This window comes from Photinus pyralis, unplaced genomic scaffold (assembly GCF_008802855.1).
Source record: "Photinus pyralis isolate 1611_PpyrPB1 unplaced genomic scaffold, Ppyr1.3 Ppyr1.4_LG7, whole genome shotgun sequence".
In the NCBI taxonomy this organism is placed as follows: domain Eukaryota; kingdom Metazoa; phylum Arthropoda; class Insecta; order Coleoptera; family Lampyridae; genus Photinus; species Photinus pyralis.
Window position 1 is genome coordinate 30,498,148 of NW_022170738.1, and position 19,344 is coordinate 30,517,491.

At 36.8% G+C, this 19,344-nt stretch overlaps 2 protein-coding genes across 5 annotated transcripts; one reads left to right on the forward strand and one right to left on the reverse strand.

Moving 5' to 3' along the window:
- Nucleotides 1-659: 659 nt before the first annotated feature.
- LOC116175426 (saccharopine dehydrogenase-like oxidoreductase) lies at nucleotides 660-9,087 on the reverse strand. 4 transcript variants are annotated; one of them, XM_031493544.1, is made up of 8 exons: nucleotides 8,907-9,087; nucleotides 8,806-8,871; nucleotides 4,767-4,947; nucleotides 4,397-4,714; nucleotides 4,070-4,253; nucleotides 1,926-2,172; nucleotides 1,621-1,874; nucleotides 660-1,567 (listed from the first exon to the last, which is right to left on the reverse strand). In XM_031493544.1, the coding sequence occupies exons 3-8, from the start codon at nucleotides 4,939-4,941 to the stop codon at nucleotides 1,462-1,464; spliced, it is 1,284 nt and encodes a 427-aa protein (XP_031349404.1). In that variant the 5' UTR covers nucleotides 4,942-4,947; nucleotides 8,806-8,871; nucleotides 8,907-9,087; the 3' UTR covers nucleotides 660-1,461. The 4 variants fall into 4 exon arrangements, with proteins under 4 accessions (XP_031349404.1, XP_031349405.1, XP_031349406.1 ...); XM_031493545.1 differs by lacking the exon at nucleotides 8,907-9,087 and having other exon boundaries at nucleotides 8,802-8,871; XM_031493546.1 differs by lacking the exons at nucleotides 8,806-8,871; nucleotides 8,907-9,087 and adding an exon at nucleotides 7,602-7,744.
- Nucleotides 9,088-14,201: 5,114 nt separating this feature from the next.
- LOC116177509 (chromodomain-helicase-DNA-binding protein 4) lies at nucleotides 14,202-18,849 on the forward strand. Its single transcript, XM_031496496.1, has 5 exons — nucleotides 14,202-15,635; nucleotides 15,791-16,034; nucleotides 16,083-16,195; nucleotides 16,243-16,441; nucleotides 18,193-18,849. The coding sequence occupies exons 1-5, from the start codon at nucleotides 14,904-14,906 to the stop codon at nucleotides 18,633-18,635; spliced, it is 1,731 nt and encodes a 576-aa protein (XP_031352356.1). The 5' UTR covers nucleotides 14,202-14,903; the 3' UTR covers nucleotides 18,636-18,849.
- Nucleotides 18,850-19,344: the final 495 nt, after the last annotated feature.

Consider the following 19,344-nt stretch of genomic DNA (forward strand, 5'->3'; position numbering starts at 1 on the left):
GCTAATGAGCGTTGTTTTTCGCTCACAAGGTCTTTTTTTCGCTCGCTCGCGGTTTCTTTCGTTCCTGAGCGTTTTTTTCGCTCGTGAGCGATTTTAACCGCCCTCAAACGATGAAGGATTAAGCGCCGTTCGCGAGCGTTTTTTCCGTTCCCGAGCGGTTTTTTTTCGCTCCCGAGCACTCACGATAAACCGCTCAAGACTTTTAGGAGTGCTCGGAAATCGCAAGCGGTTTAGCTCTGCAAAACAACTCGATACTCGTGAGCATTTTTGAGAAAATTAGATCGCTAGAGCGGTTTTTTAGAACGCTCGACCCAGCTCTGATCACAGAACCATCTCGCCGTTTTGTAGAGGGTTATTATTTTGGGGGGGTTCTGTTAAGAAGCTAAAGTCGAGCAAAGTAGAGACCCCTTTAATTAATACACGCGAACAAAAATATAGGTAAAAGCGAGGTCTGCAATGCAATACTTACAGGCCGGAGTGCTCGAAAAAATCACGTGACACGTGACCTTAGGAGTCAGTTTGGGATACAAATAGAGCGACTTCAGGAATACGCGAAAGGGCACAGGAAATTATAATTTTTTAAATAATTATTACTAATCGATTTTAAAATAGTGTTTGTAAGATTTAAATAACCATTAAGCTTACAAAATGTACTGTACTCTTGATTACCACATACTGAATTCTATTTGACCAACAACAAGATTGTTTACATGACGAAAGGCAGTAGTTTGCCACCAAACTTTAACTCAGAAACGCGCGTCTTCTAAACACACCTCTGCCTCGAACTTGATGAAAGGCCTCTTAACGAATTGCACCTCGGCCTCGAAACTGGCAAAAGGCCCCTTTTCCACGTTAAACAAATCGAATTTTTTCATCCAATTACCTGACCATGGCAACGCGACAAACCAATGAACGTTTCGCTACAGGACTCTTTCTTCAGTCGCACGTAGGCAAATTTTACGCGGAATTATCTAAATTACAACAAACAATTTTTTTCCGATTAAAATGCATCCTTATCTCTATACAATTACATACACCTTTTATAAAAATAAACGAAATACCCAATAAATTAAATCTGTACTGACACATATTAACAAATCAAAATTGATAACAAAAATGAGATAAACATTTCCCTATCCTTAATAATTCTAGTAAACAAACTATTTACAACGAAACAAATACCTTGGATACAAGCTACACGTAATAATAGTTTTGTGTTTATACGTAAAAAACCCTACCATATTAATTAAATGAATTTTTCACATAGGTCTCTCATTACAAGTAGGTACATACATTACAATAAGCGAACAGACAAATATCTACACTATAATATATATAAATAATAGAATTTTTTCCCATTCAGTTGGACCATAAATAATGATTTGAGCATTCCTTGGTTGGAGAAAAGGCACGTAACGTATTTAGGTACTACAAGTTTAAGTCTCTCCACGTATTATCGTATTACAAATCATTCTCAGATAATATATTCAATGGAACTCCATTTTTCTGTAACGCTTCCACCATTGACGTATCGAAGAAAGCAGCTGCAGGCGTGTATACACCTCCCCTAATAAGCAAAGCTTTTAAACGCACTCAAATGATTCATATTCATACACCTACTTCTTGGGCAACTTGGAGGGTTCAGTTAATATGATAATTGCCGAGAGTACTACAGCTAAGCACGTAAACCCATAGGCAGGATTAACAATATCAATTTTGCCTAGAATACTTTTATTGGGTGGTTGATTAAATTGGCTATCTTTCTTATTACTCCAACCTTTTCCATAAAAATACATGCAGATTTTTGTGTTTTCAACTACTTCTTCGTTGGGAGATTCATGATCAAAATGTCCCCCTGAGAACACTTTTGGATACTGTAACAGACAAGTTAGTGTAAAAGTTATCTATGTTGATGCAATAAATACTTTCAGCAGTAATTTTCTACCACAACTAAACTGACTGAAAATAATCGTTATCATTCCCATAAACAGCAGTTTCAGAATACTTTTCCACGAATCCAAGAGATAGTAGTGGCGGACCTGGATAGGTCTCTTTTCGACGTTTTCGTAGAAGTAGCGCTGAGAGCGGTTGATTATGTCAATGTCTGGCGATGGAAATGGTAAAATCTTTTTATTTGGAATACCAATGCTTGTGATTCTGCTGAACGGTAACCTTAAATCAATACACATTTAAGAAAAATGCAATATGATTTGCTAAAATGTTACACAAAAAGGACTACGGTTATAAAACTTTTAAATTCATTTTATTAATAGTTCAAGATATTCTTTTTTTGTGAGGTTTCTCCATTCGTCCAGACACATCTGCGTTCATTGAATAAGTTACTTATTCAATGGTTATATTGAACTACTTTGAGGGGGATGATTCTAGAAACCTATATAGTTTGCCGTTTGTCTCATTTGTTACTTCGAAAGTCATGAAATATTTCTTGCGAGAATATTTTGTCAACTACAACGTTAAGAACTTTTTATACAACGACCGATTCGTTTAAAATTAGCGTTTAATTGTACCCAGGAATTTAGTACAAGATTATGGTTTACGATTTTGTTTAACCTATGGGAAAATGACCACGGCCCCAAGCTACATCCACCACGACTATAGTAAGCAGGTTGTGGTGGTAAAGCGAGCGGGTACACTCCGCGAATCCAGTCAAAAGTTTGGGCAGGTAACCATCAACCAAAACCTCCACGACGCCTGCGGCTGAAAGACCTCCAAAAATATGACAGACTGGAGGAGCTCACTTCAAATCCTGGCAGCAGTAGTTTCTCAAAGAAGGTTGGGAAAGTGAGCCTCAAAGGCGAGGTGGCTGTCCAGGAAGGTAAAGGGATTAAGAAAGACAATATGTCTTCACAACAGGCGACCTACAGCACAGTAAGACACGTTCGGGCGTGCTGTGCAAAAGGTAGTGCTGGCAGGAACCGGGTGCCTATAGATGGGAGCTCCAACGAATGTCTAGTTTATGCGATAAGTTGGTTTACTGCAAAGGAAATGGTGTTCTCAGAATGGTAATACTAATAAAACCTCCATAACCTACCTACCATTAACACAGTTTATTTCCAGGTTACAGTGGAGGCCATCAACTATATCCTACAAAGGCGGTCAAACGGCTGTAACAGCATAAGGGAAGTTAGAGCTCTAATCGACAACTGCAATAAGCGAAACGTTGACCCCATATTGGGCTGTGATCAACACTACAGGCATATTTTATCTATGCTAGAGGCAAGTCCACATGATTTACATAATTTCTCTCATCTTAAAATAGTAAATAGGGGTAGGGAGCCGACGTTTATCAATAAAATAAGTAAGACGTTTTAGACCTAAACTCACTCCACTCCACTTGTTTTCAATATAATTGTTTATGGGAACTTTCTGGATAGGTTCATTCAAATGAGAAAATTTGCCTCGAATTATTCTCTATCCGATTTAATAATCCCTGTTCAAATCGGTAGAAAAATGTAAAAAACACCGTTAAAACAACTTTCCAGTAACTTGAAAACCTTTGATGCTGGGTATAGGGAAATGCAGTAGGTACCAAACGACGTAGATTTTAATGTATATTTCGAAAATTCGAGAAAATACAGGGTATTCTATTTAAAACAAGAAAGTTGCCATCCACATCCTGTAAAACCGGAAGTAAAACGATAATAATAATACTTTCTTTCGAATCGGGAAAAACTATGTTGGTCTGAATACTTTTAAGTAACGGTTTGCGAGAAACAGCCTGTATATACTATACATCTATCTACTCATTCCAAATACAATCCGATTAGTAGACTCGTCTGTCATTTTGCAGCCCACTGACAGCTCGACTGACAATCGAAATTTGTGCACAGTCAAAACTGTTTAATGTGTAAAATCTCACCTTATAAATACCTGTATGCATTAATAAGCGTTAAACAAATGAATAGTTTTTCTTTAAATGATAAGACAATGCATGCAGAACATGCTTCGTTTTGCAAGCGTGAATTTTCAATGGGCTCCAAAATGGCGGACGAGCTTATGGACGAGTCAGCTGTGTATGTAAATATACCTACTGTATAAACCTACGTACCTTGAACATATCTTTGGCCGCATTTTTACGGAATTCCAATCTCGTTTTATTTTGTTCCAAAAAAAAGTTTTTAATTTACTAGATGCCACCACTGCACTTTTCCAGCTACCAATATTGAATTGCGAACCTTGCGAATACACCCCTTGGTAGGTGTCTGTGAAGATTTCCACCGAATTCAGGGTTCCTAAGAAAGAACCATGCTCAAAAAAACGCAAGAAAATTAAGGAAAATTTAAGAAAGTTCAGAAAGGTCGACAGAGATTCAGAATATTTTAAGATTCCAGAAAAATGAGAATTCTCAAAAGATTTGAAAAATAATAAATGTCACCTGGAAATTTATTTTCTAACAAACACACTGGAATTTCGGTAGCCATGTAACCATATCCGCAATAATTAACAATATAGATCCCTTGTCTCTGCGCTGCTTCGTGATATTTCTTCTCCATAGCTTCTTGAAAATAAGGTTCCGCAGTTACATCAACATAATGAGTACCAGTCTCGATGCAACTTCTAACCACAACTTCCCCATGCACCTGATATGGGCCACAGCAATTTATAATCATCCTGGCTTTCTTCGTCATTTCCATTATAGACTTTTCGTTCGTACTATCTGCGATTATAATCGGGATACCGCTAAGATCCGCACCTTTAACGTAAGAAACACTAACGTTATCTCATTTACGGTGACATGTCCATACCTATCCGCGTTGAAGCTTCGTGCAGAATATTCTGTAATTTTTCTAGCGATCTTCCACCAATTCCCCATGTCAGAGATCTTTCCGGATTTTGTGCCAATTTGTGGAGGTAAGGTAAAGTGGATTTTCCTGTAAATCCTGTTGCACCAAACACCACGATATCTAACCGAGAATCCATTTTTCACTACAATTGAAAGGATATACCGTTTAGTTCCCAATCGTGCTTAACTTGTGACCATAGAATGCATACAGATGAAAAGAAATATCAATGGAAAGAGGGTTTTAAACGTTTTCCATCCTTAAATAATCTAAATTTACATTTTAAAATTCATAACGGACATAAACCTTATGTACCAATGCAGGTACAGTCGGCGGTAATCGCGTCAGCCATATGCGCACTCAGTACTAAAAAACCGTAAATTTGTGGACTGTGCTTTAGTAGAGTATTTCGGTTTATGGTTTTGTCTGTCCTATTGGAAATCTCTAATGCAAAATGAGGAATAAAAATTAGTCACATATTTAAAAAAAAAGTACGATTGGGCCCCTCACTCGGGTGCGACGACTTGATCACTATATGCTTTATTTAAGAAGTAGGCAATTTAATATTTTTATATAGAAAGCGTTTTAGATAAGAAATCGGGAAATCTTTTTTATTCAATTTTAAGGATGTACGGGAGTCTTAGTACCGAAAGCTGTACTGGAAATAACTTTTGTTAATATCAGTTTGAACATAGATTTTTTAATCTACGGTTTGAACAAATTAGAAACTTATCTTTTTAAATCGATCTTAAAATTTACGTACGCAATTTCGTTTCCACAACCTTTAGTCTTTAGAACTCAATTTTTAAATGAAAAAAAATGGTACCTACATATACTTTAAGCTTAAGCGTAAACAGGATGTAACACATAAATATGTAAACATCTGCATTGTATTGCGTAGAACAAAATTAAAGAACAAACACAAACAATGAAACTTTACGGTCGTGTTTTTCTTACTAAACATTTAGAATCTTTGTTTTTAATATTTGTTCTTGACTCCTCTACCATCCAATTTTTAGTGCATTTTTTAAGAATTAAAAAAAATGTGCTATTGTTTGCGTTTTTTAACATATTTATCTGTTACTGCACTATACATATTGGAACAAAAAAATTCTCACTAAAAATCTAGGCCAAACCAAAATAGCATAGGATTATAGGAAGATTTACTCCACTCCAAGCTCCACTGTAACAACTGCTAGAATTGCAAATTATTTCGATCCGTTTTTGAGTGCATCTCATCTTTTGCATATTCATTTTGGAACAAATTTCGTTTTGTCCTCTCCACTGTCCAATTTTTTTCTACACCATGGATGTTGACCACCTTTCTAGCAGACGGGCCAAATATGAAAAGTAAGATTTCCCCCCGGTCACTTTTTTTGTTAATTGTTCTATGTGACTAGACATTTTGAATTTATTTAATAAATTTACAAACAGAAGAGGTGGATTTATTTGAAGTATTTAGTTACATACCTGCCTTTTGATGAAAAATTTTACATGATACAAAATCGACGATTCAAAAGTGGGATCTGTTTTCGTTTTTCAATAAAAAACGGAACTGTACAATGGACACTTTAATTATAATTAGTTCCTTCAATTTCCAATTCTCACATACCTACACGCACTACTGCTTTCAATAGAAAATGAAGTCGTAAGCAACGCATGGCATCGTTTATTTCAAAGACTGACTAGAATAAGTAATTATAATTACTTATTCAATGATATTCTTTTTTTTAAACATTTTACATTAGTACCAACATTAAGCGATAGATGGGAAATGGTGTCGTTTCTTAGAAATGTTAATTTAATGCCAATAGTTACAGAACTCGCCTAAAGACATCAGAACCTACCACTTCCACTTTCCTACCGACACTTTCTAGAAAATGTATCACAAAGCTTACGGCTGTTTCCCAGCTTCGCGGGTCTAAAGATGCGGCAAGGCGGGACAATGTGTTGGCCACCCATATTCTACTCACTTATCTACATTCATAATAATACTTATAATAGCACTGTTTAAACACTTTAGCAATATCACTAATTCCAGTATCATTCCCATTAATACTAATTCCGAAGGATTGTATATGTTACCAGCAAACGGCAGCCTACATTATTATTTTTAGATTGGTCAAATAATGCAAAATGGTCACGGTTTTGATATAGTATGTTGTCACTTCTCAAATACATACAGTGGCATTCATTAAGAAGTAGACATAGGGATTTATGTGTAGGTATTGTTTTTCCCTATGTCTTATGTCTACTTTTAAAAGACAAAATCTCTTCTGAAGGGCGCCTAATTTTATGCATCCGAAATATCTTTTTAAAACAAATGAACGTCTGGCTGTCATATTAATTAGTTTGAATAATGTTGCTTTGGCTTAATAGAAAATAAATCTCTTACGCTCCTTAAATTTTTACCGGCACTAAACCACTTGACAATATCAACTTTTTTTCTTCTGTTGTTTACATCGCACACGAACGAAAATAAATATATGGAAGCCCAAGCAACAATATTCAAAATTCATTAATATGACAGCCAGATTTTTGTTTGTTTTAAAGAAGTTATTTTGGTTGCATACAATTAGGCGCTCTTCAGCAGGGATTTTCTCATATAAAACTAGGCATAGGGAAAAAAATAATGCACATAAATCCCTATGTGTACTTCTTGATAAATAGCACTGTATATGTGGACGACTGATATGATAACCGGTTTGGTCGACCGATCATATCAGCACTGATCATCATTGTGAAACGAGTCGATAAGATTATCAATGATTACAAATATTAAAGTGGGAAACATCTTACCTTGTGATCAAAGGTGGCTGACGTTTATACTTTTAATAATTGATTTACTTGATTTATTTGTCGAAATTTTTGTTAAATTTTCAATTGCTTAATTATTTTAATATCTTCAAAGATTTCGTTGAGATACCATGTTGAGGTGGGAATTTTGGCAATTTATTTACAAAATCAGAAATTGCATACCCAACCATTCATATAGAACCGTAAGATTGTTAAAAAAATTTAAATAAGAAAGCCTAATTTTGAGATTTTTGAGTAAGTATATGTATATTCTCTAACTATTCTTCAACATTTTCGAAGCCGAGGTAACCACTCCTGAAACAAACGCAGAACTATGGGCCGGTATGACTTCACTTGTTGTGGGTTGGTTTTACCCAAGATTGGTAGAGAGAGTAGGTTGCCTCGTAACTTTAGGGAGAGAATCCGCAAGTCCCATTTGATTGGTGTTTAAATTTTCGTTGACTTTGACAGTTATATTGTTGCTATGTGCAATAGTAGTTCCAACAAATCGTAAGCAAATGGACCGCAGATTCAGTTTTTCGCTTTTCCAAAAGGTAAGTACTGTATTACAAAAAGAATGGGTTATAAAGTGCATTGGAAAGGGGAACCTGAACCCTGTATGCAATAGAGTGCAGTCTGCATTTCCCGGCCGAAGAGTATGAAGATGAAATGTAAACTATTTTGAATAGTCTGTTTAATATTTCACTAGCACGTTTCTTTCTATGCAATGCAGGAACTTTTCAGCACATCCATGTAAAGTACCATTTCGATCCATTTTGCATGTTTTGAACTTGCTCTGTTGTTGTTGCGATAATAATTAATTTTTATGATGGACAAAATGGGATTCTGGGTGACGGCATTCGCGTATTTTAATATTGAACGTTTATTGGATGAAAGTTAAGAGGCAACCTACTTTCTTTACTTAACTTTGGGTTTTACCTTTATTTCATAATCGATAAATACTACGACTTATCGTTTCCAATGTGTGAATGGACGCGTAAAAAATTGGCGCGTTAATGTGTTGCTCTTTTTCGCCAAATCATTGATTATACACACTGTATATTGATGACCAAATGGTAAGACAGTCCATGTGGGTATCATATTATCTTTGTTAAATGAATAACAATAAACTATTTTATTTTAATCCGTGCGTGTAAAAAAAATACAAAGATTGCTCATATATCTAAATAGAGATACACGGACTTACGTGTTTTAGGGACAACTTATTTATTACACACACTGCAACTTCAACTGTCTACTTGTTACTGAGTGCCATACATAAGACAAAAACTTATGTATGCTGAGTGCATGCAAATTGCAATGCAACAAAGAACAAACGTCCCCTACAAAACTTTTCCATATCTACGCATGTTCAGTTGGCCGGCCGGCCATGGACTTCAGTCCGGATACGATATTTGCCGGCCGGCCATGGACTTCAGTCCGGATACGATATTTGCCGGCCGGCTGTATTAAATTCAATACACACGCACGGCACAGTCTATGATGGACAGTTGCTTGATTTAAACAAGACAGGCAATGGCCGGCCGGCGAACTGAACGTGAATACCTACCTTTACTGTAGAATGCACAATTAAGGTGGCGTTTACAAAAAGTGCAAAAGTTGCCTTGCGATTTCCTCAATAACTTTGTTTCGAGGTAAAAAAATAAACTTCTGTTCAGAGACTGTAGTAACAAGTCTCTGCTTCTGTTAACTACCGATGGTAGCTAAAGGTTTAAGCTTGTGAAGTGAATGAAGTTAAATTTGATAACAAATTATTATCAGTGTGTGATAAAAATGAAAGATACTTATGTCGTATATCTGTGCTTATGTATTTTATATGGGAGATTTTTAACAACTGAATTCCTAAATAACGACTGCGAAAGCGAAAGTACAGGAATTAGCTAAATAATTTTTGTTTCACGCAAATGTCTGAACATTACCTATATATTTGAATGAATGCTATTTCAATCAAAAATTTGTACCCAGAAGGCACTTATTGTGGAAACAAATTTCCAATTTTTCAATGTATAAATCTGTATTGAATGGTTGCATGCCGTGATAAAATATTTATCTGTGCTATATTAGTGAACACGTTTCATAAAATTTGTTTGGAATGTAAACCCAAGGCCGTTGTTGTTGTTTAAAGCCGGGTACTCTTTGGTGAGCCGAACTGTAAAGGCGCATACAGACCTGCAACAGAAAATCGTAACGTAACTGGAATTTATTTAATTACTTTATAGAAACTCCTTAGAACGTCGTTCTGCAAATGTTTGGGTAACTAGATCTGTTTAGATAAGGTTTGGATGTATTATCACTCATAACAAAAGAAATTTCGCACCTTCAAAAGTTTGTACGTTCTTGGTTTTTCTGGGCGCCTTTGAAGATTATTTTGATTTATACCTATTAATAGTTAATCTCTAATAAAAGAGGTTTTGATAATTGAATAAAGTTGCCGGTGTCTTTGACTAGGGATATGTTGGTGGAAGCCGAATATTTAGCAATGCCAAATCTTGGAATTATAACAGGCATCTATAGGTTTTTTCGTCCAAGACAGGTTGGGGTGCTTTTTGTCAAGGAAAATGCGACACTGACTAGATCTGATTAGTAGGTTATTATTATCCTTCACTATACGTCGTCTAGTATAAGAACAGTCGCAGATAGCCGCCCACTGCAAAACTTTTATGTGAAAAAGATAAAGAGGAAAGTTATGAGGAGAAAGGGAAAGTTAAAGAGGGAGGGATGTAAGTAAGTACATAGATTATGAGTTGACATATGAAGGCACAAAGAGAAATTAGAGAAGTTGCGGAAAGGGAAAGGGCAAGAAAGTAAGATGGGGATATACGAAACTAAGTGAAGAATACAGATGAAGTACGGAAAAACCAATTTGTGAAGAGAGATAATATAAAGGGCCGAGCAAAAGGAGAGTATTAAAAAAAACGTGGAAACAAAAACAGAATGGGAGAGAAGAGGAAAAAAAAGAAATGATGAGACAAAGAGTGAACGGAAGGGAGAAATGATGGAGAAAGAAAGAAGAGGAGAAAGAGTTCAGAGAACAGAAAAAAGGTAGGTACATAAAGAAAATGTAAAGAAAAAAAGATGGAGAAACAGAAAGAATACGATAAGAACAAATCAGAGAAGTAAAAACACAGGATTCTTGGAAGGTGTTAAACAGAGGAAAACAGAAAAATAGGTACCAAAGTGGGAGAGAACTACAATTAGAGAAATGGAGACAACATCATTTTGTCAAGTTACTACACAAAGGAAGAAAGAAGAGGCCATGGAAGAGAGGAACATTGGAGGAGATGATCTAACAAGAGAGGACGTCGAGCAGCAATTCAGAAGGCTGACGAAAGGAAAAGCGGCAGGGAGAGACGAGATAGATAATGAGGCTTGGATTTTCACCACTGATACGATCAAGGAAAGGGCGAGAATGAGAAATCTAGTAAACAAGGGATGGATAGGAGGGGGGTTATTATTCATAATTTATTAAACTTGTTTACACAAATGCAATCTAAATTAGTTGAAATTAATATGAGGATATATGACAATGTTCATTTTTTCGTAGACTTACAAAAGCAGCGTTTGACAGAATTTGGAAAATTGACGAGGACCGAATCAAAGAATTCTATGGGACAAGGATAAGAGGGCAAGAATATAGAAGGAAGGACTAAGACGTAGGGATTGTCCACTTAGCCCACCCTTATTTAATCTCTATACTTAAGAAACGTGGAAAAAGGATTAAGACAGGGTGAAGGCGGAGGGATAGTAGGTAGGAAAAAGAAAAATATTTTCCCTGGGCATACGTGGACGACGCAGTGGCAACAGAAGTAGAACAGTGGAAGAGGTAAAAGAAATTAAATATTTAGGGTAGGAACCAAATCAAAGAAACAATATGGGGCAAATGGCCAGATAAGAAAATTAAGAAAAAAGCGGATGGTGCGGCGATGAGACAGGAATGAGGAATTGGAGAAAAGGGGTTCAAGAACGGTTTTAGAACAAGAAACTACCTATTCGATGCAATGATGAAATGTGAGTGCTCCTTATTGTACATACGGCACCAAAGGGTACGTTATATACTCTTAGACGGAACGGAGATATATGGGTGTGGAAGGAATGGGAGGAACTGGAAGAAGTACAAAGAAGATATTATAAATGGGTATTAGGGTTAAACGAAAGATCACCAAATTGTATATTAAAGGAAAATGGAAACGGGTATGAACGCAAAAGGATTGTGGGAAGTACAAAGAGGAAATGGATACGGGCGTGCTGAGGTCGAAAGGAGAGGAGGGAGTAGTACAAAAGATGGAAAATAAGCTGGCAAAATGGGATGTGGATGCACAAACACAAAAGAAGATAGAGAGCGCGGAAGTAGTAGTTATAAAGAGCTAATAAAAGGAAGTGGCTGTCAAAATATTTGTGGGAAGGAAGAAAAAATATTAAAACAATAGAGAGATTTAGATGCGGAAATGAAGAGAGGGGGAAAGAGAAATAGAGACAAGAAAATGTAGAATATGCGGAGAGGAAGAAGAGAACATAGAACACATGTTAAGGAACTGCTGGTGATGGTTTAGGGGTGAGAAGGAAACAAGTGGATGACGTGGATTTTAAAGAAAAGAGCGAGGAAAAGAAAGAAAAAAATGAATTTTAGTTTAATATTTTTAATAGGTTTGTATTGCTAAGCTGGCGTCTAATAAAGATTTATTGGTTAATATCATTGAATATTATTCAATGTTAATATAATAAAGTATTATAACCATGGGCGACTCCGCGAGGTTGCCACTGTTGCTATCTACATTAGCAAAAAAAGGTTTCGGACATCCCGGGAACATGAACTTACGAGAAGGTACTGTTTTTCCTACAAGGAATGTTTTGTTACCTATAACGAAACTATTCCTGTTAAAATTCGTAATTTGTTGTGTTTAACTCTACGCCACTGGACTAATAAAAATACCTACATATTTTTAGTATTCTAAATAAACAATCACTAAGTAATTACTTGTACTTTTAGAACTGAATAACATCGTAAATTTTATATAATTGCAATAAACTTACGCAAAGCTCTAATAAGGAACTAGAGTGAGCAGGCGTTTTGGCTGCCTAGTGCGTTGCTTCAGGGGAATAACACCCGAAGCCCAACATATAAATAAATCACTTTCTTCCCTTTATGTTATGTGCCAATTTTGAGGATTTTCGAGTTATCTTGCGAATGGCAGGACGTACACCGTATTGACATCTTTTGATTAAACATCCCTTTCGGGTCGGCTGATCAGGTGTAGGCGCGTAGGTAGATTTCTTTAACCGCATTAACATATAAAAGTGTCCACCATTTTGTTCCAATATGGCGGAATTAATTAGCGGATTCACGAACTTTACCGAGATAAGTTTGGTGGAAAAAGAGAAATCTACCTAAAACGGAGATTCTAATTCTAACTACCACCTGGCGCCCATAAAGCTATAGAGTAAGTAGAGTAGTTTTTGACCCAGTATGTGTCCTTCGATCTAACTTAAAATAAGATTACAATAGCAAGACAGAACAAATAAAAAAGTTGGACGATTTTTATGTAATCACTAACGAGACGGATGGCTAGATCCGACTGCAATAACGAAGCTATATAAAACGAATAAACTAGAGCGCGGTTTAACCGATTTTTTATTTCGGTAGTTAGATTTAAAACTCGTACAGATAGACGGACAGACGGATTTCACGCAAAAGTTATTTCAGATATTTCAAAAATTATTATAGAGGTTAATATGGCCTATATGGGAATGTTGGGGCTCGAGTTACGGAATTATCCGGTTTGTTTGCTTTTGTTTTTCGAGTGATTGGTAACAGATGATCTGATGATGGTGTTTACAGGGGTTCTATTATAGAAAATAGCTGGCCCTATACACAGAATGATCCGCTGGTTTGAACTGCAACAGTAGATAAATATGCCAGTTTGATGCGTCACTGACAGAGAATTCTGCCCTGGTTAAATCTAGCGTAAACAAATACAATCAAATAAGTAGTTACGTTTGAACCGCGCCATTCCAAACCGACGGATGAGCATCTCTGTGTATGGATAGCTTTGCAGTTGAGATTCAGACCATCTCAAAGAGCGTATTCTCAGCTAGGTCCGCGTCCCTGGGATTAGTCGAAAGTGTCGAACATTGAGCCCTAGGCTAAGGTAATATGTAGGTATGTCACTTTAGTTACCAATTCGGCCGTTGACTACGTCTGAGTCTGATTGGTATTATCATTGAATAACTAAATCATTACTTATTCAACGGTATTATCCTTCACACCTTCACTACTAAAGGGTTGGTGCCGTACCGAAAGATTCCATATTCCAGTCAGGCGCAACTCTTGGTAGCTGCTGTTCTTGATCGCAACGCAAGCAAAAACCAATTCCGCATCCTCGAAACATAAACTTACGAGTACTGTACTTGCAACAACAGCCAATTATGCAATACACAAAATGTTTTCGTATATTGCAGGTATTCCCGCTCAAATTCATAATTAGTTGCGCTCAACCCTACGCCACTGGACAAATGAAAGGTTTACAAGCGCATCGTCAAATCCGTCGTCGGTTTCGCCTTTAACGCTATTTGCAACAAAACACGAAAGGGTTTCGTTGGAGAAAATTTCTTGACTATTCAATTACCGGGCGAAATAATGAACAAAATTATTAATTAAAAGGGTACGCGTATGGAGCGCGCGTGCGTTGTATTTGGTTTTCGGAATCCACAGCCACCCTGTCGCAAAACGGACAAAACCGCTCGTTCTGGCGTGCTATGTGCAGGTTGTCGTGCGCCCATTCCCATTTTTTCGATTTTTCCTGAAAATTAACGCGACGGACGCCGGGGGAAAAGTGAAAATCGCGTACCCTGCACGCTCCTTTGCGTATTTCCGTTAAAAACCCGGCGTTCGGAGTACAAAAACGTGCAGTTTCCAGTGTTATTCAAGATATGTAAGTTTGTCATGTTGTGCGGCTCTCGCGTCTCGCCTTAGTTTATATGTATCAGAGCTTTAATTTTAATGTGCGCCTGATTAAATGAATTTAGTTAATTTTATTTTGCGTTCCGCCGCGTGTGAGAGTACCTTCTTATCGTTGTAATTTAAAGTGCGTTTCGTCTTTCCAAAGATTAAGGCTGAAGATTTATCGCTCTTCAAACTCATAGGCGTAGTTTTAGCGCACGTACTTACGCCTTTTTTTTTATTAGCGACACTTTCCCCTTTAATTAAATAATTCGGCCGATTTGTTACTAAAATCGCAAGGTTAAATATGTCGCTGTAGACAGGTGTGTACTAATTAAGTAGTAATAATGAGCGTGTGCGATATAAAACACAAAGACCGTATCTTGGAGGCGATTGACCAGTTGCGTAGTCGCAAAGCAAGACCGGATAGTCACAGGATATGTAATTATTTGATGCGAAGGTTTGGCATTAATGCCATTGACGCGAAATTAGATTTGCAAAAGTGCGTAGATAAGGATATAGTATTGCGGGTGGAATATAAGGGGAGTACTAGCTATAGAAACGCGGCGAAGAAATTTTCGCATCTGCGAAGGGACAGAGAAAATCTACCTGACACGAATAAGCCCAATAGAAAATTCGTCGCTCTTCTCACAAATGCGATTGCGGAATTAATTGTACACGAACCCGATTACTTAGAAGTAGGCGTACCTGGACCGGAATTGATAAGAAATATTCTTTCTAAGGACAACGTGCGCTACACGAAGAAGTACATCAGCATTTTACTGGAGAAGGAAGTGGAGAGCGGCGGTCTCGTTAAAATGGAAAACGGAAATTACTTAGTCGGTCCAAGCCCAACTAAGACGGAATTTTCCAGGGAAAGCGTTACGGAAAGTTACGTAATAACGAAGCCGCCGAGGGATGAACAGGGTACGCAGATGGTCTACAAGAAGAAAGAGGCGTCGAGAAAGGTCGACAAGTTCAGATTAAAAAAAACAAAAATGGAGAATGGTACTTCCATGGATCCTAAAAGTTACAAACCTAGCGAATTTGGGATCTTACGCGTAGGCAGCCGTAGAAAGGTGTGTTTGTGTCCTTTTTTATTTACACATTACGTAATCGTAACGTTAACAAAATCTCACTTAAGATTTTTTAGTTTAACCTTAAGGTCCTTTAATTTAAATGGTTAAGTAATTTCAATACATAACGTATTAATAACCTCCCCCCTAATTTGCAGCGGGCTAAAAAAGTCTTCGACCCATCTGACAATAACATTCCAAAGAAACGTGGACGACCTGTCGGTTCGCTTAATAAAACGACCCTCGAAAAACAACTGGTGAAACTTCCGGATGGAGATTCAAGACCGGAATCGCGTTCGTCGCTCAACGGACGCGAGCAAGGGGGTGTGTGTTCCGTCTGTCACAACAACAAGAAAAATTCTAACGAACGTCTCGTTTCTTGCCGAGAATGTAGTAATAAAGGTAATCCGTGTCTCTTACGCTAATTGATCCTAACCTAAAATATTTTAGCTCACGTTAATTGCCTTAATGGGGACGATATGATGTTAAAAATGTACCCGGATAATACGTGGCAGTGTCCGCATTGTAAAACTTGCTGTGTTTGTTTCGAAACATCGGATGCAGTACGTTACTGGTTTCTGCAAGGTGAAAATTCTAAATTTGTTTTTAGGGCGATTTAGTGGTTTGTTCGGTTTGCGCCGATGCGTACCATCGTGGATGTCACGAGCCGCAAAATATCGACATCACCCAATCGGGCAATAAGTGGCTGTGCATTAACTGTCAAATGCCAGCGCAATTACAAGTGGCCGAAATTCATCCGAATGTGACCAGTTCTGATGTATTTACACATCGTGGTAGCGAGCCTGATTGTAAGTTCTTGTATTTAACATCATCATATTTAAACGATTACAGTAGTGCCACAGTTCATGAACTTGGCTCGTGCAACAATTTTTGAGTATAAACATGTTCATAAGAGTGATTGGGTTTGATTTGATTGGGAAAAGTCGAGGTTGGGATTTTGCAGGGTGTTCCATATTTTAGGACCACTATTGGGATCTGAGAACCTGTCCGAGGTACGCACTACGTGGTCTGTTAAATGGAGTCAAAGTTGCAGCCAAATCAAAGGCAGCTTAAAAAGTGTAGACATTCCGAATAGTTTCTTTCGGACATAACTGGAAAGAGCAAAATTCACTAATTTTTGTGTGATCATTTAAAGAGATTTTTGAAAACAAACGAGACCCTTTCTTGTTGCATCTGTTTCTCCCCTACAAGTTGTCATTATTGGGTCTCAAAACTACTCTAAAATTGATAATAAAGCAAAATTTGCCCAAAAAATATGTTGGTAATGGTACAAATGTATTCAATATGTAGTACTAAAATTTGTCAAACAACCAACAGTACAAAAAAAAGGTAGCTATGAAACAAAAGAATTCATTGGTGCTAAATATAGCTTAATTTACTTTTTACCGAATGGTGTGCTGTGAATAGACTTATAAATATACTAGCAGAACTTCATACTGCCTTTGGGAAATCTCGTTTTCTTGGATGGAACATACGCTAGGTTTGGGCGGCTGCGCCGCCTCACCTCCCACGCCGGACGAACTATACAGGGTGGTGCATCTAAGACTCCTCCGATCATAATTCCTTTACCATAAAAGAAAAGAAAAAAGTCTTTAGAGCAAAATTGTACGCAATTACCGCCGGCATGTTCCTAAAATATTTTTGAATACCAGGGGCAGGTCTAGTGGCCTATCAAACATGCATCTTTTTAAATGGAACGCTCCATATTTTATTACTGATTTGTAGAGTACTTCAAACATACTTCTTTTTTTATATAAAATGTTACACCCCTAACTTTTACGATTTCGGTGTTAAGAGAAACTAAATCGCCCAGGCGGCTAATTTTTGAATTGAGGCACAGGTTAAGACCTCTTACGCAATCACATAATTTTTTTTAGGTACTTGATCGAAAAAATAAAATTTTTGAATGACCTTCACCAAACGTCATATCTTTTAAACATTTCAAATGACACCCCCCTAAACAAATTATACCTCTGGTTAGTGAAAACTATAAATGTTCCACTGATATAAACAAAACCACACATTTCATAAGAAATTTCAGAGAAAGACCAAGTCGAAACGCTAATTTGTAAAAAAAATTGTTCTTTTCCGAATCCAAGTTGCCATGTGAAACAAAAGATGTTCAATTTTCACAATTAACAGTACATAGTCGGTAGTTATGATTGTTTTTTAATCAGCATATTTTCAAAAATAGTGAGCTAACTTTGAAAAAAACAACTGCGCATTTTAAAAAAATGCGCAATTTAAATGTGGCGTCTCGTATTGGTTTCCATGATCATCGCATTTGAAAGGCTTTGTTTTATGGCGACATCCTAAAAGTACCATAAACTTTTTTTATTTAGCTCAAGTGAGAATGCAAATTTCAAGGCTAATTTAGGTCTTGGAGCTAAACCATCAGAATGACAAAGGAGGAGCAATTGTTTTGTTAAGGGACCTAAGTGAAGCTAATTATTATTTTTTAATTCGTGTGTAGTTGGTAGATGGCACTACTGTAACCTTTAAATTACAATGACATTATTTTGAAAAATCTCATTTTCAGTGCAAGATAAAGACCCAAGCTCATCTGACTCGTCGATATCCGAGGACTCGAATCGAAACTCTCCCAGCCCTTCTCCTACACCCCCAACCTTAAGTCCACAACCGAGCGCAATGTCGATGGCCCACTCACCACCGGACATCAAAGGCAATTTGTCCGATTCCCAAAGCTACAAAGATCTGGACGTCGACGAGCTAATCGATCCGTCGATACCAGATGCTAAAGACTGGACGGCCGAGGAGGTTTACAATTATTTCTCTCAGTATTTTCCAGATGAGGCAATAGTATTTAAAGAACAGGAGATTGACGGTAGCTCGTTGTTGCTAATGAAAAGGATGGATGTGATCTCGAGTCTGAAGCTAAAATTGGGGACTGCTTTAAAAATCTATCGTCACGTCGTTAAATTACAATTTAGAAGAGACGATCCGAAATTATACTGGTTATAAAAATTGTTGAGACTGTATCTACTTTTATATTATTTATTGTATTTTTTATTGGACAATTTAGTTTGTTCCGTGATAGTAGTTCTAAGTTTTTAGTAATTTTTTACACTCTTTAATTGATTTTGATGATTATCGAGTTAATAATTGTGTTCATTTATTAATCGCATTGTTGCAATTATATTTTTGTTTATTTTCTTTAAAAAAAACATTACTTCCATTACTGGATTTTGTTTCTTACATTTTCCCCACAATAGTATTCCTGTGATCATGCAAAAACATTTATTTGTGTCTTAAATATTTTTTGGAGATACAATTAAAATCTGTAAATTGATTTTTGCAGATAATTATATTATGGTTGTATGAATTACATTTCAAAATTTCTGATGTTTATTTTTGAATTAAATAATCAAAGGACAATATATTGTTTGTTCAAAATTCAACTTTCCTACCCTGGTTGGTAAACGCACAATGTAAATCATTTATTAATCCTACACATTGTATTTTTACCCCTGCACGTTCGCAAGGGAGGTATTGCATTTGAGTAAAACATTAACTCATCACTTTTTTTGACAGAAATCCACGTTTTGAAGGACCAGGAATCCAAATCAAACAAAATCTTAATGTCTGACTAGTCTAATTTTCGGCTAAATGGCTGAACCGATTGGAACCAAATTTGGTACACAAAAGGAAAAGCTTTTGGCCAGAATTGCGC

Excerpts from the sequence above, each read along its gene's own strand:
- LOC116175426 (XM_031493544.1), bottom strand. The coding sequence starts at position 4,941 with ATGGATTCTCGGTTAGATATCGTGGTGTTTGGTGCAACAGGATTTACA. Across the intron at positions 4,254-4,396 it reads GTTAGAAAATAAATTTCCAG|GAACCCTGAATTCGGTGGAA; the intron begins GTGACATTTATT and ends GTTCTTTCTTAG. Across the intron at positions 1,568-1,620 it reads CCCTCCAAGTTGCCCAAGAA|GGGAGGTGTATACACGCCTG; the intron begins GTAGGTGTATGA and ends TTTGCTTATTAG.
- LOC116177509 (XM_031496496.1), top strand. The coding sequence starts at position 14,904 with ATGAGCGTGTGCGATATAAAACACAAAGACCGTATCTTGGAGGCGATT. Across the intron at positions 16,196-16,242 it reads GTTTCGAAACATCGGATGCA|GGCGATTTAGTGGTTTGTTC; the intron begins GTACGTTACTGG and ends ATTTGTTTTTAG. Across the intron at positions 16,442-18,192 it reads TCGTGGTAGCGAGCCTGATT|TGCAAGATAAAGACCCAAGC; the intron begins GTAAGTTCTTGT and ends TCTCATTTTCAG.